The sequence below is a fragment of the Durio zibethinus genome, chromosome 23 (genome assembly GCF_047325235.1).
Source record: "Durio zibethinus cultivar Kanyao isolate XHJ-2024 chromosome 23, ASM4732523v1, whole genome shotgun sequence".
NCBI classification, from domain to species: Eukaryota; Viridiplantae; Streptophyta; class Magnoliopsida; order Malvales; family Malvaceae; genus Durio; species Durio zibethinus.
Window position 1 is genome coordinate 7,793,364 of NC_143184.1, and position 24,183 is coordinate 7,817,546.

General features: G+C 30.7%; 2 protein-coding genes and 1 long non-coding RNA gene across 4 annotated transcripts; 2 read left to right on the forward strand and 1 right to left on the reverse strand.

Annotated features, from left to right (window-relative positions):
• Positions 1-8,201: 8,201 nt before the first annotated feature.
• On the reverse strand, positions 8,202-13,849 carry LOC111314482 (vacuolar cation/proton exchanger 3-like). The gene is made up of 12 exons (XM_022915893.2): positions 13,372-13,849; positions 13,028-13,267; positions 12,592-12,659; positions 12,238-12,266; positions 11,586-11,782; positions 11,253-11,456; positions 10,880-11,008; positions 10,352-10,468; positions 10,202-10,255; positions 9,329-9,445; positions 8,912-9,008; positions 8,202-8,645 (listed from the first exon to the last, which is right to left on the reverse strand). Exons 1-12 carry the CDS (start codon positions 13,459-13,461, stop codon positions 8,617-8,619), a joined length of 1,371 nt encoding a protein of 456 aa, XP_022771628.2. The 5' UTR covers positions 13,462-13,849; the 3' UTR covers positions 8,202-8,616.
• Positions 13,850-14,956: 1,107 nt separating this feature from the next.
• On the forward strand, positions 14,957-19,035 carry LOC111314483 (uncharacterized). Of its 2 annotated transcripts, none has more exons than XM_022915895.2 (5): positions 14,957-15,283; positions 15,743-16,953; positions 17,115-17,187; positions 17,845-18,030; positions 18,693-19,035. In XM_022915895.2, the coding sequence occupies exons 1-4, from the start codon at positions 15,032-15,034 to the stop codon at positions 18,010-18,012; spliced, it is 1,704 nt and encodes a 567-aa protein (XP_022771630.2). In that variant the 5' UTR covers positions 14,957-15,031; the 3' UTR covers positions 18,013-18,030; positions 18,693-19,035. The 2 variants fall into 2 exon arrangements, with proteins under 2 accessions (XP_022771630.2, XP_022771629.2); XM_022915894.2 differs by having other exon boundaries at positions 15,017-15,283; positions 15,707-16,953.
• Positions 19,036-21,361: 2,326 nt separating this feature from the next.
• LOC149512178 (uncharacterized) lies at positions 21,362-21,785 on the forward strand. Its single transcript, XR_016332334.1, has 2 exons — positions 21,362-21,502; positions 21,638-21,785. It is a non-coding gene; the product is annotated as an uncharacterized LOC149512178 (long non-coding RNA).
• Positions 21,786-24,183: the final 2,398 nt, after the last annotated feature.

A 24,183-nucleotide genomic window follows, 5' to 3' on the forward strand; every position in this document is an offset into this window, starting at 1 on the left:
AGGGAAAATTCTTTTTTATTTTATTTATTTATTTTTAGGGTTTGAGATTTGTAGAAAATTAACTTTGTATTTTTAAATAAATAAAGAGTTTTTTCAAACGATGATGTGGCAGTGCCTACTGGGCACTGGATACTGCCAAATTCAGTGATTTTTTTTATATAATAAGCTGCAGGTTAAAAAAAAAAAAAAAAAATTAAGCATTGGATTTTAAATTTTAAATTTTAAATTTATTAAATATTATTTTTTAAAAATTATTTACATAAATTAACTTTTTCCATCTTTCATTAACTAAATTATAATCAATTCTAAGTTTCTAACCTTCATACAATATATGTTAAAATCACAATTTTGTTATTTTGTAGCTAAAAAAAAAAAAAGGTTAAAATCACAATTTTAGATTAATAAGCATAAATCATAAGTTATATATTCAAATACCATAATAAAAACGGTTAACCATGATTTAGCTTTCGAATCATATTATTTTTTATAATTTGATATCTGAATAACTAACATTTCATAGTTTTATTTTAGAGTTTTCTCATTTAATGTTATAAATGTATTTATTTTATTACTTATTTAAAACTTATTATATTTGTGGAATTTGATTTGTTAATCCAATGAATGACTTGATTGAAAGTTTATCATTATATATTAATTAGTTTATTGCATAAATTATTTTCATACCTAATAAAAGTACATGGTTTCAAGTGTTTAGAATTAATTACTTTTGATTAGTTTTTGTTTACAAAATGTTTATGCCTAATTTTCCGAAATACTTGTGTAAGCCTCGTTATAGTTAAATGTGTAAATGATATATTAATACTCATAAGTTATTCGGGTTCGATTCGAATAAAACTCGAATTCGATTCGATTATTGTCGAGTTCGAACTCAAGTAGTTCGATTCATCGATCAAACCGAGTTTGAGTATTTTTATACTCAGCTCGAGTAGCTAGCGAGTCTAATCGAATTTTTATATTAAAATTTTTATTATTATTTTAATTAATAAAATATCTCAAATTCGAGCTCGAACACAAATAATCAACTCTTGTCGAGTATAAGAATCGAGCTTATTTTTACATATTTTTGAACTTAATCGAGTAAATTTGAGTAGCTCGAATTCGATCACGAATCGAGCTCGAGTTAGAAAATGAAACACGATTGAGTTTGAGCCGAGTATCGAGCCGCGAGTTGAGAGTTGAACTCGAATTTCTCACTATATTGACTCGACTCGACTCGATTGCACCCTAATTATAGTTTATGCTTTTATTTATTATGCATGCAATTAATTGTTTTAAAGAAAAATTCTAATTGTCTTTTAAATTTTAAATAAATTAATATTACTTATGCTTACGTTTATTAGAGGAATTTCAGGTTCATCTAACGAACTTCTAACAATACATTTGTTTATTTCATTTATTGTTTTTTATATATCTATTTTGCTTATTCTGTTATTGTATAACTATGAGATTTTTTCAAAGGAGAAACAATATCCTTTTGTAATCTATCAATGAAGCTTTTGTTAGTTAGTTTAGTTATAAAGTTGTAAAACTACTTATTTCATGGAGATGTGTTTTAATCATCTTGCACCTAATATATTTTGTGTATGTAGTAGAAAAATGAATACAGAGTGTGTTTTCCGGTGCAACTCTTTTTTCCATTTTGAGTTCTTGATATTAGAATAGTAATTGATTGTGTTGTCTTTAATTTCTTTAACTTATTATTGATGTTTCAATCATGAACTTCATATTGCAATTTTTTAAATGAAAAAAAAATAATTTTTTGTTGTGATCCATGTCTATTGGAAATACAAGAAATAAATGTGCTTTTTTGTTGATGCAATATCTATATGTTGCATACAATTAGCAAGTAGATAGGCTTTTACTAAAGCGAAGTATCAATATCCAAAAGTCATTTACAATGTTATAATTTGTTTTGCCCATTATCTATAATGGATAGTATTATATAACTAGTCAAGTACACCAATTTTAAGATTAGTGAGTAAGTGTACAATTTCTTAATCATTTGTTTCTTTATCCAAATTAGTATTCTAATGTGTTTTTATTTTTTTCTTTCATGGGTATAAGTGTTTGTTTGCCTTTACTTTAAATTGTGATAAGTGAGCTTGCAAGGTTAATTCATTTCTATATATTTGTCTTTTAAATACATCTGTCTAATTATTTATTATTATTTTTTTATACATTTTATGTTCTTTAAAACTATTGACATAACTAAAGGTATACATTTTGATTTCATGTACAGTTTAGCTTTACATCATTTGTTAATAAGAATTCTTATTTGAAATTGTTTACATTAATTTAAGGTATAGTTTCAAGCCTATCATTGACTTTGACTTTTGTTGGTTTCAAATTTGTTTGCTTTGGGGATTTTCTTTAAATGTGATTATGGATAATGTGATTATTAGCTTAATGTTTGACTTGAGATAATTCATGATAATTGGGAAAGTTGAATTTGAAGCTTAGTTTTTTTTTTTTTTTTTAACTCTCAGAATATGTTGAACAACTATTAATAATAATATATAAAAGCTATCCCTAAACTCTTTCATTCTCTAATTTACTAGACAACTCTTTGATGTCTTAGAAAAAAAATTGAAGGTACATTTTAGGATAGAAAAATTGTTTTATTTATTTAAGATATTTGGCTAGGAGAAAGGGGAAAGGTTTAAAAAAGAATAAGATTGAGAAAAAAAAAAAAGAGATCAAAGAGAGAAAAGGATTTTCTAAGCGTGAGAGTTTGTAGGGTTGGCAAACAATTTCATTATATTAAAAAAAAAAAAGACAAAAGCTTCAAGAGAGAAGATCAAGAAAAAAAAATGCCAATGGGGAAGGAGGAGGCATAGTGGAGAAAGAGAGAGATAAAGGGAGAGAAAGCAAAGATTAGGGTTTTTTTTTTTTTCTAACTTCTCTCTAAAGTATTTTTTATCCCATCTCTGCATGTATTTTTTTTCTAATTTCAACGAGATTAAATTTTTTTTGTTAATTAATTATTTGGTTTAGTTTATAGATGAAAAAAAAATTAAAATTGTGAAAATTTTAAGGTTTCTTTTTCTCGTATATATATTTTTGGTGGGATAAAGTTTTAAGAAATTAAATTAGAATCAATATGGAGCACTATTGTCACAATTGAAATCAAAGAACAAATGGTATCTTTCTTTTCTTTTATTATTATAAATTTTGATTATATAAATGGCATTGCATTCAGCCAGTCACAAACCTTATATAAGAGTGAATGTATTTATTTTTATGTTAAAAGATCTAAGATATATATTTTAATTATAAAATAGGCAAAGTAAAAGAAGGACATGCATGATCCCCAAATGATGAAGGAATAAAGTCATATTAATATTCATTTTTTATTTTAAAAGATTTAAGATAATCAATTATTACATAGTATACATCTTTAATAGATAGCTAATAAAGCATGTTTCCACTCTTTCATTGCATGTAGTAATTATTTTGTCCATATATCACTTTGATCATTAATTTTTATGTTTTAAAACATGTCCTTTGATTATTAGTCTTTAACATGTGTTATAACTATAAAAAAAATAGGTATATATATAGTTAAGGTTACTTTCTTTCTTTTTGTATAAAGCAATATCTTACTATTGAAATACATTTTACTATTGTTAACATGAATTTATTTATTTTTTTTTTGGGTCTGTTGAAGTATAATTATATGAGTTTATTTGATATTTTTTATTTTTAAATATTTATATATATTGTTAATTTATTACCTTGGTTCCTTTTTAATGTCTTTTTTCATTTTGTTATTACATTATTTTTGAGTACATGATTTCAATAACTTTATTTATTACTTTCTGATGATGGTTAATAATAGTTTCAAATTTTGTTTATATAATAATAGGATGAGATTATGAAAAGTCTTAAAGATTTGAAACATAAATAAAGAAGTAAGGTTCAAATCCTTTTTAAGTTAATTTTGATAAACACTTTGTTATGGAAATGAAATGATTATTATATATATCATAACATTAGTTGATATATGTTGTATTACACAAAAAGGTAAGTTTTATATTCTTTTTAAATTAATGTTGGTGAATACTCTATGGCGGAAATCATACGGTAGTTACATTATTTGGTATTTGTAGCACTGCTCATTGCTCCATCTATTTTTTATTTTTTAATTATTTTTTATGACAAGTTGAATTTCAAAATGTTATAGAATTCATCTTTACGTTCAAGAAGGCTTTATACTTAACAAGTTGATTAGAATTTCAAAACTTGATCAAAATCTAAATCAATATGACTACGAACTTTTAAAGTTTTCTTATTATTTTTGTTGTAAAAAGATTTATAAGAAAAATAAAGCAAGTTGGTTAAAATAAATACATGATAGTTTGGCATTTAATTTCAATTTCAAACTCATTTTTTAATATATATATATATATATATGTTGCAAAGATTTTCATTTTCAATGACAACTTTCAAAATTAATGATGTTAGTTTTATAGGTGAGATGGTGATCTAAGAGGAGGTGAATTGGATTTATTCAAAATTTTTCTAAACAATGATTTCAAAGTGATTGAATGAAAAATTAAAAATAATATAAAATATGATGCGCATAGCAATAAATTGATTAACTATAAGCAAATATAAATTATAATCAAAATAAAAAGATAAGAATAAAGAAATCAAATACATGGATTTATAGAGGTTCAATTGTTCTCCACATGGCACTTACGTCTTCTCTCTTGGTTGTTCACATCAAGATTTCAATCCACTATTTTTGAATTAAAATTACAACTCTATCTTTTTCTCTTTAAGATTTAAGATAGAAACTTTACACTATCTACTTTTTAAGCTAAGTAATAACCTCTCAATCTCACAAATTCAAGAGGATATCTCACCTCTTGACTACAAAATCACTTAATAAAAATGCAAATATAAAACATCTATCAAAGGCTAAGTGTTTGCTTAATGAAGTACAAAGAAATATGATGAATGAAGAACAAATATGATTTGGATACAATAAATACAAAGATATAAACTTTAAAGCTCTAAAACTCTTGAGAGAATGAATATATGACTTGTTTGATCTTGCTCTCTTAATTCATCAATCTTCTTGGTGTGTTGGAGTAGCCAATATATAAAGAAATCGAAAAACTAGCCATTGGGGAAGGTTTGGAAGAAGAAATGCCCGTTAGAAGCATGAAAAACTAGTTGTTAGAGAGTTTCTGCCCAGACTCGATTGATCCATTCCATGAGTGGATTGATTGGTTCAAGTTTTTTGTCATTTTTTACTTGAAAAACATGACCTAATTGATCAAGTAAGAGACCCAATCGATTGGTTCAGCTAGGGGGTCGATCCTGTAACTCAAGGGATTAATCCGATCAAGCTGCTCTGTTATATCCTATTTTGCTCTCTATTCACTAATTTGATCATATCTTGAGTTATACAAATCCAAATCACAAATCGTTTGAAGATTTAAAAATTAGACTTAAGGGGCTTTCTATCATAAAAAATTCATTACCTAATTCATTATATACGAATTATAGTGAATTTTTAAATATATCTTTTGTGTAATTTTTAGATTATTGTAGAGTGTCTAGTAAAAATTCAAAATTTTTTCTTAAAAAATTTGAATTTTGATTTTATTTATCCATTAGAAAGTAGACTCAAAGAGCTTTCCAACCATATAAAATTCAAATATTAAAACTTTGTGAATTAATACAGAAAAATAAAACAATTTCAATGTTGAAAAACTTTATTTTTATAAAACAACTTTCTTAAGTTAATCTATTTTTCAAACCAATATTATTAAAATTGTATTAAGTCCAAAATAAATAAATTCACTTTAAAAACAACAATTGGATTTTTATTTATGCTCAAATAAATAATCTTTAAAAATAGATTTGGTTTGAGAAATATAAAAATAAAGAAATGTTTGTTTACATTATAAAAAACATATTATTTATTTAATATCAAAATATAAAACTTAAGAACATGGACTAAATAAATCTTTTTTAAAATCTTGATCAAGGTTATTTATCTTAATGTATTATCATTTCAAAATAAAGATCAATTCAATGCTAACAAATGAAAAAAATTGATTGATTATCAATTTTACTTTTTTGATAATTGATATCAAAGGTGATATATTATAAAAGAACCATAATGAAATGGATTTTGAGTTATTAGGTAACATTAGAGGCAAAATTTAGGGGATTCAAACCAATGTTTATGCAAAAAAAAGTTACCTTTGCTGGGAGAGAAGAAACATACAATCTTTTGTTTGATTATGTTGGTGATGTCCATCAATATATTATTATCTGAATCAATTCTCAAATCAAGTAAGCATTAAAATCTATCCCCCATCTTTTATATGTTAATTTTTATTGCTTCACTTTTCTTTTCTTTTTTTTTTATTGGTTAAATCCTTTAGTTTTCTTCTTGGCTTGAATCACAACATTTTAACTGATAAAATTTTACATGATTAAATGAAAATTACTGTTTTGAAAAATATGATGTGATGCTTTTATTGCCATGTAGCAAATTTCTTATTTAGGGATGTTTATATAATATACAATATGTGCTCTACTTTTGCTCATAATGATATCTCCTATTTCATTCAACCAATTTCTCTTCTAATAGAAAAATTAAATTGTTCTATCGTAATCTGTTTACTTAGAAAATAGATAGCTATAGATAATTAAGTTAGAATTGTAGATCAGGATTATATTAATCAATAAGTTATGAATTAATATCAACATTTATGGTGAAGATTATGATGTGGTGGGGTAATACTAATGGTTGTGGATAAAGTTTTGCTCAAGTTTTTGTTCATGTTTTTATCTTATTGGTTTGATTTTAATGATTATTATTTTCTTTGCATATTTTATGTAGACAATATCTTCAGTAGAGAGTTTAAGAGAACAGGTGTTGAAACTATTTACATTTTTTTTTTATCAAGGTGTTATTGCTTTTTCAAGCTGTCTAAGTCCAGTTAAAGCTATCTTAATTTTAGATTTTCTTTATAGTTTGAATGTTGATTATTGAATGTTTTCAAGCTTATAATATTGCATTTTCCTATGCTTTTATATTGATTGAAGTGCTACTTATATTTTGCTTTTATCTTTATAAGTTGTATTTAAAAAATAAATTGTGTTTTGTAACCGACTGAAAAGCACTAATACTGAACTGCCTTTCTAAATCTAAAATTGGTAACTTTTGATTAGAAGGTGGATCGCGGCACCCAAAAATAATCATTGATAAGACTGAAATCGCAATGAAAAGTTGGCAAAGCAGCAGAATCCCACCCGAAATATTCTCATCATTCTCCATGGCATCAAATATTCGACCCATGATCCCTTATCCCTGCAGATGTTGATTCCTTGCTTCCTCTTTATATATATATATGAAGGCGAGGGGTCTTCATAATTTCCTAGTTTCTTCCTTGAAGGAATCCCATCATTTTCCTTCAAAACAATCAAAATTTCTAAATAATACCCATCCATGTCTGTATCTATCTGTTTCTATTCACCGTCTCAGTTTCGTAAGTCAAAGTTTCATATCCAAGGCACAAAATGTGTAGTTTCTAAGCTCCTAAATTATTCTCCGATGCAGGATATTCTTAGAAGATTAAGGATCTACTTTTATAATTCAGTTTAATGAATCCAATTTAGTAATAACTGTTGCATTCTTTTTTAAAGCTAATACCTTAAATTAATACCAAGTTTTGACAATTCGGGTCCATGGTTATCTTGTTTGACCCAAACTTCAATACTTTCTCACTTTGATGTCTTAGAAGTTGGAACCAAGATGAAAAGGATAGGAAAAATATTTTCTTATTGTATGTCCTTAAATTGAGCATTTGAACAACACAAGATAGTTCATGTTGCAGGCACATGCCACAATAAGAGTCACCTACATAGTCCAGATTCCGGAACAAGACAAAAAGAGCAAAAGATTGAGATCAACAAACTGGTTTTACTCAGGTTTTTGTTTTACCAACACTTTCTGTAATATTCATCTTCAAGTCATGAATATGGTTCTTGTTACCACAGGCTGAAGGATTGTAGGATAAATAATCTAGAAGTAGCAGAGAACAACAGATCTCAGACAATTTTTAGTTAACAGAGCTTGATAGAAACATTACTCAAATCTGCTAAAATGTTAAGGCAGATAAACAAGTGAGTAACCTATACCTGGACAGATAATATGCAGGCAAAAGGGGACAAAAATTGAAAAAAAAAATTCAAACAATCCCATGAAATATCTCAGTTAGATGAAGACTTTTACTGTGTATTTCTTCAAAATTTCTTGAATTTGACACATATTAGTCCTAATCTCTAAATTTCAGTGTAAAGCTAACATCTAAATAAACCTCCACAGGCTGAAAATATCCACCAGCTGCTTTTGCGATGAAGTGCACCAAACAACACCATCTATGGAGCCAAAATTAGGAAGTGGACTTCTTCAACTTACTATACATGGATTGAATAAACCTTTCACTTACGCAGATGTTAATATTTGAACCTTCTAACTTAACTATAAGTTGCACAGGGAAAAAGCATCTTCCTTCTCGTCAAATGTTCCAGTTGATCTGGTTGATCCACGACGTATGACTAATTAATTTATTCACCATTTTTGTGGGGTTTATCCACTGTTGAAACACATGTAGGTCAAGTATGCTTATGTAAGTCAATTTGCGTGTGCATGAAAATGGTGGCAGTTTCAATAGTTAAAAAGTTATGCGAAATAAAATTGGCTAACTATATTTGCATGTAGGTTGAAAACAATGGAAAATATGACTCCATGATCAAATTAGTGCAAGAAAAAGAAAGTGAAAACCAAGTCAAAGTATAAAATTTACCAAATATATTTTAGCTTGCATTTGACCAACTGACATGGAAGGGGATAATAACTCACCAACTGAATCAAGGTCTACATGTACGAAGAAACTTGCGGCTACTATCAAATAGCAAAGAATGAGCATGAGTCCTTTAAAGTAGTTGGAAGTTCCCTCCTGCAAGGTCAGAAGAATAAATCATTAAGAATAATCCATTATAAACAGGGATATCTTAAGGAAAAACTGAAACAGTTCAACTGCTGAAAACAGAAAATCTTTCATATTGCATATTTGGAAAAGTGTTTTTTTGGTAAGAAATGTTTTCAAGGATATGGGAATTTGAGATGTTCACATCCAAATATTTTCAACACTCATTATTATCAAGATCAAATAGTGGCTGTACAAGATAGTTCTTTTTTCTGATATTAGTGGGTGTAGCAAAGTGCTGCCACATTTGCATGTGTGTGTCTAAAAGACAAAAATCTGAAATAGCAAACCTGCAGCATGAAGGCCACCACTATCACAGTAAGAAAAAGAGCAGCTGTCTCAAAAAGTTGAAAATTTAAGTCCATAGGTTGCCCCATGATCCATGCAATTATCACGCAAAATGGAATCTGCACTCATTGCAAGAAAACACTAAGAATCCATAATGAAGAAGCAAAAATAACATATTAAATGTCACTGGAAACATGAATAGAACATTATAAGAATATATGAAATAAATTACTCCTTTTAAAGCATAAGTAATTCTTCACGACCATTATCTTTTTTGTTTTGTTTTGTTTTTTTCTTTCTTTTAAATTGTTGACTAATGACGATGACAACTATGACATAGCACATCTTCTACTAAATAAACAAGAATGGTCTTTAGGCATAATTCTTTTATGGTATGTTTATAGCCTATAGGAGTGAAATATGTTCGGTAACTAGACAAACTCTAAGGGAAAGAAAGAGATGTTCAGAAGTCTCACTTTATAGGCTATAAAGTAGATTAATAAAACTACAACACAACTTTTTCAGTTTTAGCCAATAAGAGAGGCAAATTCAATATCAATTATAGGGGTCCTGTTCATCATTTATGAAAATATTATGATGGAATTCCTACTGTTTCATCAGCAATTTCTTTCATACGACCTGATAACTTCTACACCAGGAGAAATTTAATACTATATTGTTTATTAATTTCTGCATTCTTCAAGATAAAGAAAACAAGGTACATAGTAAGGGCTTTTTCCTTAAATTTGTACCAATAACTGTGAGGTATTACTGTAGTGCCAAACTTAGAAAGCACAAGTGGTGCATACAAGGCGATTGACATACATCTTCAATCGATAAGAGGTTCAATGAAAGTGTGTAATGTTTGAACCTACCCCAAACATGGCTATCTGTGTTGATGAGCCTATTGCCACCCCCAAGGAAATGTCCTGCACAAGAGATTGATTTTTTTTTCTTTCAGAAAATTATACTAACAAATTAATTATGCAGAGTTATATATTACCACAGGTAGGCCTAGAACTTACAAGTTTATCTTTCATGGCAAACATAATAGCACCTGCATGCTCGGCAGCATTTCCAACAATGGGCAGCAAGATAACACTGATAAATGCTACAGGAATTTTCAAGGCGGTAGATGCTCCCTGGAAACAGCAATCATATACATTTAAAAGCATTACTCAGAAGCAGAATATACCTTGTAGTGCATAAACTTTTGCCAGCATAATACTAGAATTTCACACCTTGTATGATGTGTGGAGAAAACTTCTAAACTTATGCTGACTACAAAAGAAAATTGAAGAAAGCATGGAAGCTTCACAAATTTTCTTCTGAAAGCTACTTACAATCTTTAGAGCTCAGAACAGAGAGTTAACAGACGACAATTACAGGCCAATACTGAGAAGGCAAAACTAAAATTAGGGAGAAAAGCTTTCATTTAAAGAAAAGACCACAAACTTTCCTCCCCCATAGAGGCTCTCATCATTGTTAAAGGCATATCAAGTTACTAATCATATAAATAAAGGACTTGATATGGTAACTGGAAGATAAATTACCTCTATGGCATCAACCAAATATTCTGAGAGGACTGCAATCCACGTGGTCAGAATAGATAGCCACACAATTGCTTCCCACATCGAGATCTCAGGAGCTTCATCATCATCTGAAGTTTCAGTCTTGCTCTCCTGAAGAACGTGACATTAATCAGATACGCTATAAATGGAAGATCTTGAAGATAAAGAAAAACTGAAAAAGGGCTTAAAGACAATTTATGCTTTCAATAGAATTTGCTTGTGTGTTACAAAAGGATTACAAGCTATAAAAAAATCACTACTGACCGGAATCAAGTTCAGTAAATCATATCTTAGAGCCTTGACAACAATTACATAATTAATAACTGTAATCTAGACCGACCTCATTGTCACTTACCATATCATATAACTTCTTCGAGCTCCTCAACTGAAAGTATAGAAAGGCAGCGTATGCAAAAAGCATGACACAGCTGCTGAACCTTGAAAGAGCCAACTCAGACTTCCCAAAATGCAATTCTGTACGTGTGGAGTGCAAGACAGCAGGAAACAGCAGGCCCATGACTGACATCAACAACAGTCCGGAGTTCACTCCAGCAGCTGCCTATGAATAACATTAGCATTATTCAATCCTTTCTCGAACAAATCACAAAAGTACAATAAAGAAAGGAATAGCGAGTAAGGACTTTATTTTTGGTTTAAAATTTAACTTTGCAAAGAAATGTCAGTGTACCTTATTAAACACTTGTTCCCTCTTCATAATCACAAGTCCTCCACTAAAAAATGCACAACCAAGCACTAGCAACATGTTGGACAAAATTGAACCCAGTAGTGACTGTTGTACAACACGAATCATGCCATTTCTCAATGCAAAAATTGATATGATCAATTCAGTTGCGTTTCCAAAAGTAGCATTTAGGAGTCCACCAACTGCAAAGCTCAATTCAAAGTACAAGAAGTTATTGCAGACGTGAATTAGTTAGTTTAGAAGAAATTCAGGTTTATGTGTGACATTTGTTAGTGCAGTACTTAGTACTAGGTTATTTGTCCCCGTAAAGCGGCCAATAACCATATTTTTTGATTCATCCTTCACTGCAAGTGCAAAATTAAATTTAATATGAAGGTTGTATAAGGAAAAGTTGAGAAATATTTGAAGCAAAACCCACATAATAATTGAATTTTAATCAGTTGTTCATAAATGCAAACAAAAGACTGAACACATGACTGAATTCTGATAATTTTGAAACTGTTATCATGTACAATTGTCCACAACAAACCCATATACATTGATATAAACCAGAATTTTGGTGTTATACAAAATTTGAACATTTACTTCTAAAGAATGGAAAAGAGGGAGGCTTCATTCAAATTAAAAATAAAATCACCTGTAGGTCCGGTAAAAGAAGCCAGCTGCCTACATAAGAAATAACCCCAGCTGTATTAGGCATTTGTCAATCAACATAGTTGCAGCATATACAATATGCATTTTAGAAGAAGGTGCATGCCGAAATTCAACAACTGATCCAAAGAGCAAAACTAATTTGTGCTATTAACTTAAAAACAATAAATGTTCCTTTTGTTCCTTTTAAGCAAATATATATGGCTCATTTGCTGAACCAGAACTCTTAGGTGCATCCATTACCAACAGTAATGTTGTCTACAATCAAACAAGTCAAGAAAACACAGAACTTTACATGTGAGCAAAGAAAAAAAATTGATACAAATGACTGTGAACTTACTCCGTAGCATAGCCAAGGCGCTCGGCCAATGGTATGATCCCCAACAAGCTCAAAAGAAAAACCATACCCTGAAACACACTTGGAAACGTAAGGCTATGCTTGGTTCTTACTTTTTTGTTTTTGCTATTTGCTTTTCTTTCCTATAATGTTGCTACAAAAAAAAACTGGTGATAGAAAAAAAATCATAACGGATAAAATATGAGTAAGTGACTAAAATATGGCACCAATTTCAACATAATAATTATTGCATATAAAAGTAAAATTATGCATATTCTTTTTCCACAATAAACTTAAATGCATACAAAATTTTTAATCTTTCGAAAATATTGTTTATATTTGTATTAAAAAATAACAAGGAAATCATTACCTAAATGAACATGCAATCAATATATTTATGATTTGGGCAATACTGGCATAGAATGAGGAGACAACTCACATGATAACCAGTGGTTTTATGGACAATGATGGCTGCAGGGCCAAAAACCATAAGAATATTAAGTTTGCTAGAGAAGATAACAATCTTGATACTATTCCATAGACTATTTTTGCACTTCATGTGACATATATCGCTGCTTGAAGTCTCTTTAAACGGATGCTTCTTTCTTGTTATTGAGTCACAACTATTCAGTCTTTCATCTTCAAGTTCCAGCACTGCTCTTTCTTCCGATGATCCAATCTATTTGACCAATACCCTTTTCTCAAAAATCACCATTCAACACACAAAAAAAAAAAAGGTTTTGCATTCCAAGAAAAGAAAGAGAAAGAGAATGAGAAAGGAACCTCAGCATGGGAGTGAATCCGAACAAAGGGTGGACTGTCGTCGAGGTCAATGCTTTTGTTGTTGTGATGGTTGCTTTTCTGATCATCCATGGGTTAGTTTCAGTTTCAGGCTGAAAAAAACAACGAAATTTCCATGTCCGAACAGGTGACTCATGTTCCACACAAAAACATTGATTCTTCTTTGAACTCTGCCAAGAAAAAAAAAACGCGTTGCGGACTGTTCTTTCTTTTCAGTTTTTGTCTTTGCTTTCAAAGAACGAAACTTCAAGGAAAGCGAAGAAACGACCTTAACAAAATACAAGTTGTACAGAGTCAATGCGTTTGATTTTCTTTACCACCGAATAAATGACAGAGCAAAAGAAAAAGGAAAAAAAAAAAAAAAAAAGAAGAGAAGCAATGAGTGAAAGGGAAAGAAAAAAAAGACTCAAATAAGGAAAACGAGGAATGAATCGAGCGGCATTATCGGCGAAGCTTTAACGGCTATTTTCAATGGAAAGTGAGAGAATAAAAAGGATAAAGAGAGATTTTGCGTCTCCGTTTCAATAGGAGAAAAGCAAAGGCAAAGCGCTTCCTTTCGATTTTTACAACGCAAAAGTCAAATAGTCAATTTATTTGCGGTTGAAAGGCGGTTTCCCAATTTGCCCGTTACCTTTTTTTCTTTGTTTTTTTTTTTTTTATTCTCATCCAAACTTTTTTTCTACCATCTCATAAATGCGTTCTACAAAATTAAATTGTTACCTACCCATTACAACTAAAAAATGCATTAAATCATTACTTAAAAAAATTAAATCAATTAATTATAAAAAAAGCTTAGTCAAATAGTTTGTCAACTTTTCATTTAATCTATGCTAAATAAATTTATGCACACCTGCACTATGTGGATTAAATTATAGATGATTTAATTTTTTGGTAATAATTATGAAAAAAAAAGGATAAAAAGAGAGACAAAATTAAAAAATTATAATTACGAGAAAAAATAATTATAAAAGTATGATTCAGTAAAATTAACATGGATAATGAAAAAAATAAATATTTTAAAACTAAAAAAATTATCACCGACAACGTTTTGAATAAAAATGATAAAAAGCTTATGTTTTGTCTGCAGCTTCAGCTGTTGAAATAGAACGATATTAAAAGTAAAGACGAATTAAAATAATGTTTGACAAATTAAAAATGATAAAAAAGTTGTAAAATGTTAAAATTTTTTTTTGATAGTATTTTTATATATTTTTTAATAAATAAAAAATAAAAAAATAAATTTTACTAAATTAAATCCTAAATTTTAAGTGAAAAATAAATAAAATAAAATATTTTTATTAATTATAATAAAAATAAATGAATTTAATAAAAAATGAACAAAATAAAATAATAATGTGAAACAATATAATTCTTATTATAATTTTATGAATTATTGATGAGAGAAATAAAAAAAAGTAAAAAACTCTCATTAAAATTAACTTTTTAAAAAATATATTTTAATTTATATCTTCACTTAAAAGTTTTTTCTTTTATAATAGATAAATTATTTCTATAAACTGGACCAAACGTCTATTTAATTAGTCATGTCAGTAGAAATTGATGGCCCAAATTAAAGTGGACTAGGGTTTAGGCTCTGGGTTTAGGATTTAGGTTTAGGTGGAGCCCAATCTCCCAAATCCTAATGCCTAATGGAGCGGTGGCCCAGGTTGGTTTCTTCTTCCCTCTTAAACGAACAGCGACTACCCGGTTTCCAGACGTTCGAAACTCGGCGATTCCTGTTTACCGACGCACAATATCGGGGCAAAAGACGAAGGAAAACCTCAAAGTTTTAAAGAAAAAAATGAGAAGAAAAACTCGAGCTTTGAAGTTCAAACCTAGAAATTCGATACCTCCTTCAAATCCCTCGCTCATCTCCCTTCATCGCCGGCATCAGGTACCTTTCTCTCTCCTTTTCTGTTTATTTCTCGGGAACCCACGACATCAAAGTAAACAATCGTAGAGAATATTTGCTTTCTCTCTCTCTCTCTCTCTCTCTCTCTCTCCCTTTTTACTTCTTTATTAAACTATTTTTTTTTAATTTTATTTGTAATAATGTAGAATGTGACTAGTAGCAATACTTAAATTGTCTAAAAATCAGGCCACGTTAAAAGATAATGATAAATTTAGTAGAACTTACTTTGTTTGTTTCTCGAGAAAATTGAAAATTCGTGGAAAATGCTTTGGGACCTCCTTATGAGATTGGAGCCTTTTCTACGTATTGTCTAAGTGTAGATGTGAAACTAATCTATTTGTTGTCGAAATGTCAGCCTATTATGACTACTTTCTGCAAAATCATTTTAATGAACCTTTGGCATAGGATGAAGCTAATAGAGAATATCATGTTGATGGTAAGGATCATGGAGCATCAGAGGATACTGGTTCCAGTCAAGATAAAGGTAATAGCAATAATGATGTTGATGCTGACAACGTTGTGGTTCCTGATTCTGTTGAGATGGAGGATAGACGTGCTTCAGGAAACCAAGTTGCTGGGCCTAGCGGTGACTGTATTGTTGTAGATTGGTTAGAAGGAGAGTTTTGCATTAGATGCAATAGCAGAAGTGGCCAGCTTTTGGTTTGCAGTGAAAATGGATGCCCGGTTGCTATACATAAGGTGTGCATGAATTGTGAACCTAAATTTGATGATACAGGTAAATTCTACTGCCCTTATTGTTGGTACAAGCGAGAACTAGCAAGGACCAAAGAGTTGAGAAGGAAAGCTATGTTGGCAAAGAAGGAATTGTCAAACTTTATATGTTTGAGAAACGATGGTGGAAATGAAGAGAAGAGGGAAGGTGAAACTGTAAAAATGAAAGAGGCAAGTTTATCAACAATGGCAGGGAAAGTAAATTCTGGTAATTGTGAAAATGGGCTGAATGACGATGATGATGATGATACAGAGACAATACCTCATAATCAGGATTGTGAAAATGGACTGAATGATGATGATACAGAGACAATACATCATAATCAGGATGAAAGACAGGGTGTTGAGTCCATAAGCAAGGAAAAATCTGATGAGGAAAGCATCTCTAGAGGTCATGGGTTTGACAATGTTGGGAATGGAGAAAAGATACAAGAGGAGGTTATAGAAAATTCTTCTGGTAGTGAAGATGATGAAATTGATGAGGATCAATGGCAAGTACAGCCATCCAGTTCAAGCCATTTAGGAATTGTGGAAGGCACACTTCATGTATCAACCAAAGAAACTTCTGGCTTTGTAGGTCAATCGGAAGAGAACTTAGAGAAGAGGGGGAAGGAAGAGCCAGTGCTTCCAAATGAAGTAGGAACTACTATGGCACTAATTTCCATAGGTGCTACATCCAAGGTGCCTGTAATTCAATGTCCTGAGGTTGTATCACCTGATTTGGATACTGAGACATTTGTAGTGCGTCAAAAGCGTTTCAAACGAATAGCTCAGAAGGCACGACGACCTCAGAAAGTTAGTTCACCAAAGAATCCATCTTTTCAACCAAGTAACAGTACAAGGGATACAAAGATGAACCAAGAGGGAGGAGCTAAAGTGGCAAAAAGCTCTGTGCAATGCCAAGAATCAACTGAGCGACTGTAAGTTATTCATGGTTTTACATTATGGTTAAGGAAGGTAATAGTCATAAAAGGATTCATCTTGGGCATTATATGCATTGTTGCCAGATCATAGTTAGTGTCTTGGTTTTTGTTAACTACCATTATACTGAAATTACCTTATTTTTTCATCTAAATTGCAGCATGATCCCAATTGTGGGTACTGAAAAGCGTAGGAGACTGCACTGGAAAGCTGAAGAGGAAGATATGCTGAAGGTATGGAATTATTGACACTTCATTCCTCCCTTTTTCAAATTCTGTATTTACTAACATATATTAACTTTGGGATAGGTTCAACTTGATTTTTGCTACATTTCTGTTTCCTTTATTTCATAATATTTGAAACAAAAACTTCATTGGTTAACATATATACTGTTGGCTAACCAATCAATTTTCTGTAGGTGTGTATAGTATTTTGTAAAAGTTTCCCGCTGACATTATTTGCTAACTTATTAAACAGGATGTCTCTCCTCAATTCAAGTTCTTGACAAAGATCCCATTAAATTTAGAATTTTTTAAGTTAGCTTCAGACACACATATACATACATGTATAGTTTTCTTAGCAGTGGTGAGGACTAACAAAAAGATTTCTACTTGCCCTGCCCCATGCTGTATTCTGACAATTGGTAAGAGTCAGCATGAAATATCTCAAACAGGCGGGGCATGCCTTTCTTGTGCCTTTTTCCTTTATAGGCACATGCCCCAGGAAAGTTGTGTTGCCTGGAGTGGTCAGACTCATAGGTGCTTTTTCTATATTACATGGTGCCGTAGTTTCTAGGCATGCGTGTGTCTTGACTATACTGATTGAAATGGACAAGTTAGCAGAAATTCAAGAATTAATTTTCTTGACTGCCATCTATATTTGTACTGCAGGATGGAGTGAGAATATTTTCAACTGAAGTGAACAAAAACATCCCCTGGAGGAAAATTTTGGAATTTGGTCATAATGTTTTCCACGCAACTCGTACTCCAGTTGACCTTAAGGATAAATGGAAGAATATTATGGCCAAAGAGGCCCTAAAAAGTAATAGGGGGTACTGATTACAACTGAGGAGTAAGGTAAATTTTTTTAGCTGTTAATATGTCTGTCTTGCTGTAATTATCTTTTATAGAACAGGTGGGTAACTGGATGCCTGATATGTGAAAAGTAGAAGTTATTGTTCTATGGTACATCTAGATGATCTTAAATTGTCTATAAACTGGATAGTGAGCCTGAAAGTTGCTGCATAATTGTAATTTTTTGACAAATGGGTAAATCTCGAATTTAACATTTAATAGAATCGTTTAGTGATCATTTTCACTTGATTTGGTGTTCTGATTCCCCAACAGCGAATTGAAAGTATAAATAGTATTTGGGATTGGTCCGCAGTTAGGATCTGCTCAAAAGTAATCAGTTATGGAAATAATAGCCATCCAAAATGTCATACCCTTTTCCCTATAGAGTTTTATCCAAATTAGGGCCAGTTTTCTAAAGTGTTTCATGTCAGCATCTTGTCTATGGATTTTCTTGGTAACTTTAGGGTTTTGGGTTTAGCATCTTTTATAAGGATTTTCCTGGCATGTGTGCCTTGCCTGGAGTGGTCAGACTCATAGGTGTTTTTGCTAGATTGCACCGTGTGGTAGTGGCTAGGTATGCGTCTTGACTACACTGATTGGGATGGACAAGTTAGAAGGAATTCAAGAATTAATTTTCTTGACTGTCATCCATGTTTGTATTGCAGGAGGGAGTGAGAATCTTTTTGGCTAAAGTGAACAAAAGCATCCCCTGGAGGAAAATTTTGGATTTTGATCATCATGTTTTGCGCACAACTCATTCTCTGGTTGACCCTAAGGATAAATGGAAGAATATTATGGCCAAAAAGACCCCCAAAAGTAATAGGGGTACTGATTACAACTGGCGGAATAAGGTAATGTTTTTAACTGTTAATATTTGTCTTGCTGGAATTATCTCTCATAGAACAGGTTGGTGGTGGATGCCTGGTATGTGAAAAGTATAAGTTATTTTTCTACGATGCATTTTGATGTATTTAAATTGTTCTATAAAATGGATAATGTTTTTTTGCTCCCTTTTTTCTTAAGGTTATGCTGAAAGTTGCTGCTTAGTTGTAATTTTTTGACAAATAGTTAAATCTCAAATTTAACATTTCATATAATCGTTTAGTGACTGCTTTCACTTTATTTGGCGTTCTGATTCTCCAAGAGGAAATTGAAAGTATAAACAGTATTTGGGATGGGTTAGCAGTTAGGATCTGTTCAAAAGTAATCAGTTACGGGAATACTAGCCATCCAAAATCTCATACCCTTTTCCCTATCAAAGTTTTATCCAAATTAAGACTAGTTTCTAAAGTGTTTCATTTCAGCATCTTGCATATGGATTTTCTTGGTAACTTTACAATAGGAAAATCAAGCTTGGGATCATTGTATCCAGTTTCGGAGCTACTAGATGATAGACATCTCTTGACCCTTGGTGGTAGAATTTTGGTTAGTGAAACAAAGAAGTGCCTTGTGTTCCTATCCAAAATGCCATCCTCAATTTTTTTCTACCCTCCTACGAAAAAAATGAAAAAAAACCTCTACTCTGCCCTCAACAAGAAAAGGAAAGAGAAATAAAGTTAGCACAACAAAACTACTATATATGCCCAGACCATGTTGTCATTAAGTGCTCATATTTCCTCTTTCAGACAATAGGCAGACACTGAGCTCCAGGATATAGTTTCTGCTTTGTGTTATTAGGTCAAATTGCCTTTTACTTTCATTAGGCCTGATAGCATTCTTGCGAAAAGAAATGGTGAAAATAGGTCTTTGCCGGGAAAGCTATGGAAAGATCGTGAAAACAGAAGTAGAGTAGTTAAGATCAGTGAGGCTCTGGTTATCACGCATCTTAATCTACTGAAAACAATATTGTGTATGGTATGCTATTTTGCTCAGAGTTTTTCATGCCAACTCTCCGATACTATCTTCAATTAGTAAGTTATTCAATGGTTTGGCCTTTTAAAGTTTGAAGTACTGTCAAATGGTGACATTTATTTGCCTTTTTTTTTTTTGGTATAGATGGGTCAATCTTATATGAGTTATTCTCCTCATCAGCTAAGGTCATGTGACGTATATATGTTAATATGTTTAATTTATAAGGTAAAGGAGGTGAGTTAATAGCAAAACAAGAAAATAGGAATGGAGTGGTTTGATCCTATCGATGGAAATTTTATTCTGGCTGGGTAGCTACATTGGTCGCCAACAAGAAGAGTATAAAATAGAATGGATCGATCTCTGGAGTGATTTTGAACCTAGCTAAGATTCTTTTGTAGAAAATATATAGTTTCATAGAAAATCAAGTCATCATGCTTTTTTTTCCTTTGGTAGAAATTTATTATTAACCAAAAGCCAGTCTACAATAGCACAAAATAATGCTGGCAATGATTCTCTTGATATATAAATGACACAAAACCCTTCTAATAAAGCACAAAAAATTCCATTACCTTACCCATATCAGTAGTTGTCACTCTAGTCGGTAAAGCTGACTGACTATTCAAAGGAAGCAAGCGGCAAACTAAACTCAAGTCAAGTTTCTGACACAAGAACGGTGACCTTAATTACGACATAAGAAAATCTTCGCCAACTGTTTGAATCGATGAGGGTAAAATATTTCACTTTTAAAGTTTAATTTGATTTTTGTTACAAGCAAAAGTTTTTTAAACGATTTGTAAATTTGATACAAATCTTTTGCAAATTCAATATAAATTTACTGGCGGTATACTTCAGCTCTGAAATGGATAACTTCCCTTACCTAAGCATTTAACAAAAAAAAAAAAAAAAAGAGAATCTTCGCAGAGGGAGGTCTGCCGTGCGCAACCCGCCTCTGCACCAAATGGATGGTTAGTTCCCAATAGATCAAGGTCAAGCAATCTGTTAGTCCACTTTAACACCAGTTTCTTAGTTCCTCAATCATTACGGTGCTCAGAAATTATATTCAATGTAAGGTAAATAAGAGAATCTCACGTAATAAAGATGGAAGAAATTATAAGAATTTAAATTTGAATTTTAAATTTATTAAATGTTATTTTTTAAAAATATTTATGTGAATTAATTAAATTAAATCTTGAATTTATGAATATAATTATATGAATTAACTGTGAAGTAAGTAGTTTGGGTATGAAAATAAGTTGGCTTTCATAGTGTTAATCTCTGACTACAAAATTGGTAGCTAGACTTTGACATTTCAAAGCTGAAAATTCCACTGTCAGACTATTTCAATTCACTAAATTTTAATAGACAAAGCGACATAACAGTGGAACAATCTTCAATTTACTTCCTACTATAAATGGTGAAGTTTTGTAGTTAATAAGAAACACAAAACCCTTATCAATGAAAGGACATACATTTATATTAGAAAACCAAGCACGCCAGCAAAGGATGGGAAGGAGCGGCATGAGTTTTGCTGTCTATACTTTGTTATTAGCATATTTAACCTTATCAATGACTTCATGTCCTCTGTCAGTAGAAGCAAGAATCCCTGAGTTTTCAGCTATCCAAGGTGCATTTCTTTACTACTACTTCAATATACTCTTTTCTCGGTTTTTATGTGCATTTTGATCGTATAAGATCATGGAGTATGATCAAGTATGTCCAATTATTTTTATTTTGATTGTTTTTGAACTCCCCACAACAGAAAATCTGGTTCTTCAAAGTTTGGGCCGTCGGAGTCTGCAGAGGGATCCTCCACGATCTAATCCCCCTCCAACACCAAATAAACCACCGCAGAATAATAGCTGAAAGTTGAAAGAGATAATGAAGATATTTTTGTGTATCAAAGAAAATCTGCACACTGCAAGCATTTTGCACTTCATTTCTTCTCTCTGTTTCTCACTGCTGTGAAACTTGTCAAAAGCCAGCATTGGGTTTTCCATTATACATATAGATTATAGATTAGAAGAGTAACCCTTTTTCCTTTTTCTTTTTTATTTTTGAATTGGGAAAGAGAATCTAACCCAACTTTTTGAACAAATGATAAATTGAACTTATTATTTAATCAAATATTCGGATGCATTAGAATGAGAACTTAACTCGGGCCATACGATACTCTTTTTTTTTTTTTGTCAGGCATATAATATTCTCTTAAAACTGACCTAATTATTTTATATTTTAGAAAATGTTAAAAAATTAAATGAAAGGAAATAGAAGATCCGGAGCCCTATTTGATTCATGATAATTTTGATGAACAAATTTTTTTAAAAAAATTAAAAGAAAAAAAAATAGAAGGAAGATGAAAGTTGTCCATGTCATTGATGATATAAGGAAAATAAGAAGGATAATTTGATTAACCAATTGCTTAATAAAAGAATCTTAAATATCGATGCTACTTTTCTTTTCTTCTAAGGCAATAAAAGTAAGATTTAATTAAAAAAAACTTAAGAATATGAAAACTAAAACGCAACCCAAAAAGGAAAAAGAAAACCATGCACCTCCTAACAAGATTAATTACACTTAAGTTGCCTAGCTGAATAAACAATACAACCAATTGATATGGATGAAAAATCAAAACACTTATCTGCAACTTCAAAATTATTTTTTTTTATAAAGATTAAATTTTGATGATTGAAATTAAAAGTTCAGTATTTTATTGACAAATAAAAAATTTGGAGAGAAGTAGTATTTTAAGTTTAACGCAAATTTAAGATTTTCAATAGCAAATTTAATTCAAACTACTCAGTTATTGTTAAATTTCAAGTTTCATTGATTATTAAACTAGGAATGGTGCAATTTTGGAGTTAATATATAAACCATTTGGCTAATTGCTCCGTTGATGCTGAACCTATGGGCGATCTCCTTTGATTGATTAGGCTTTTGTGCTCTGCAAGAGGAAGGAGCAGTGTGGAGGCTGGAGTATCTCACCTAAAACCTTTGATGAACAACTTATTATCTTTTGAAGAGAGAGAGAGAGGGAGGCCTCTTAGTTGTCCCTTCTATCAGCGAGAAAAAATTAGGTCCTCGTGCAATTCTCAGCCCAACGAAATGGAGAAAATGGTTGTGAACAAGGAAAGTTCAAGTATGAAAGAGTAGAATTTTCTAGACTTTCCTTTTCTTTTAAGCGGTATAGATGCTTTGACATTTTCAGCATATATTGCCTTTGTTTTCAAATAATTCCATTGTCATTTTCACATTATTCTTGGATAGTTTAGTCATATTTATGCTTCCTTGTGATTTACTTTGTATTTGTCTTAAACATGCTTGGAATCTCTTTTTACTGGGTTGAAAAACATGTTGATGTTTATTCAGAGTGTTTGACTTTGCTGATGTTAGGCTGTGGCTTCATTTCCTATTTCTCACTAGTAACTTAAAATAGGAATTACCAAAACATATGCTTCGTGTTCGGAATATAAACACGAATTATCACACTACAATTTTCGCATTTACATATATTTAAAATAAAATAAATAAAAGTTAATACAAAAATTATCAAATCTATCTCGCACGACCTACCCTATTTACCATTTTGTTAAGTTGTTTTGTCTGTTTAATTTGTTTTGGTGTGTAATGTAAAAGGTTCTTATTTTATATTAAAAGTTAGGAAGCAAGAATAGACAGGCTTCTCCAAAGTTTACTCCATTTGCCAGTTTTTAAACATCTTTATCGTGTATGAGTACGCATAGGTAGTGTTTGTTTAGTTTAAAAATATTTTATAAAATTAGAGGTGATTGAGAGGGTCTATAAATATTAATTGTGAGTGTTTAATTTAATTTGATATATATTTATAATTCTCTATAATTAATAGATTTTTTTTTTCATTTATAGACATAGATCAGTTGAATCGAATTACGTTAAATTACTATCTCTTATGTGATTAATTGATTATTTAATTTTGCTTCTACTGTTGTAAATATTCAATTGATTAGAGTCTTTTTGCCTAACAAGTAGTATGCTTTTAGACATGGAAAGAGGTAAACCTAAATGAGCTCGATTCAAGAGAAGAGTTTGAGTTCATATTTTGAAGATTGATGATTGATTTATATGAAGCATTAAGAAACATAAGAGAAGATAATTATGAAACTTTCATTGCAGATGGAGCCAAGCATATCTAACATGAAGACAGATAATTTGATAGAATTTGAATTAAGGTGGAGATTATTAGGAACAGTGACTCAAAGCTTATAAGAGATTTATTTGAGATTGATTAAATATTACTTGATGAATAAAAAGATTTATAAAAGAAGAATT

Excerpts from the sequence above, each read along its gene's own strand:
- LOC111314482 (XM_022915893.2), bottom strand. The coding sequence starts at position 13,461 with ATGGATGATCAGAAAAGCAACCATCACAACAACAAAAGCATTGACCTC. Across the intron at positions 12,267-12,591 it reads CGCCTTGGCTATGCTACGGA|GCAGCTGGCTTCTTTTACCG; the intron begins GTAAGTTCACAG and ends TTTCTTATGTAG. Across the intron at positions 10,256-10,351 it reads TTGCCATGAAAGATAAACTT|GACATTTCCTTGGGGGTGGC; the intron begins GTAAGTTCTAGG and ends TCTCTTGTGCAG.
- LOC111314483 (XM_022915894.2), top strand. The coding sequence starts at position 15,032 with ATGCCTAATGGAGCGGTGGCCCAGGTTGGTTTCTTCTTCCCTCTTAAA. Across the intron at positions 15,284-15,706 it reads CCCTTCATCGCCGGCATCAG|GATGAAGCTAATAGAGAATA; the intron begins GTACCTTTCTCT and ends CCTTTGGCATAG. Across the intron at positions 16,954-17,114 it reads CAAGAATCAACTGAGCGACT|CATGATCCCAATTGTGGGTA; the intron begins GTAAGTTATTCA and ends TCTAAATTGCAG.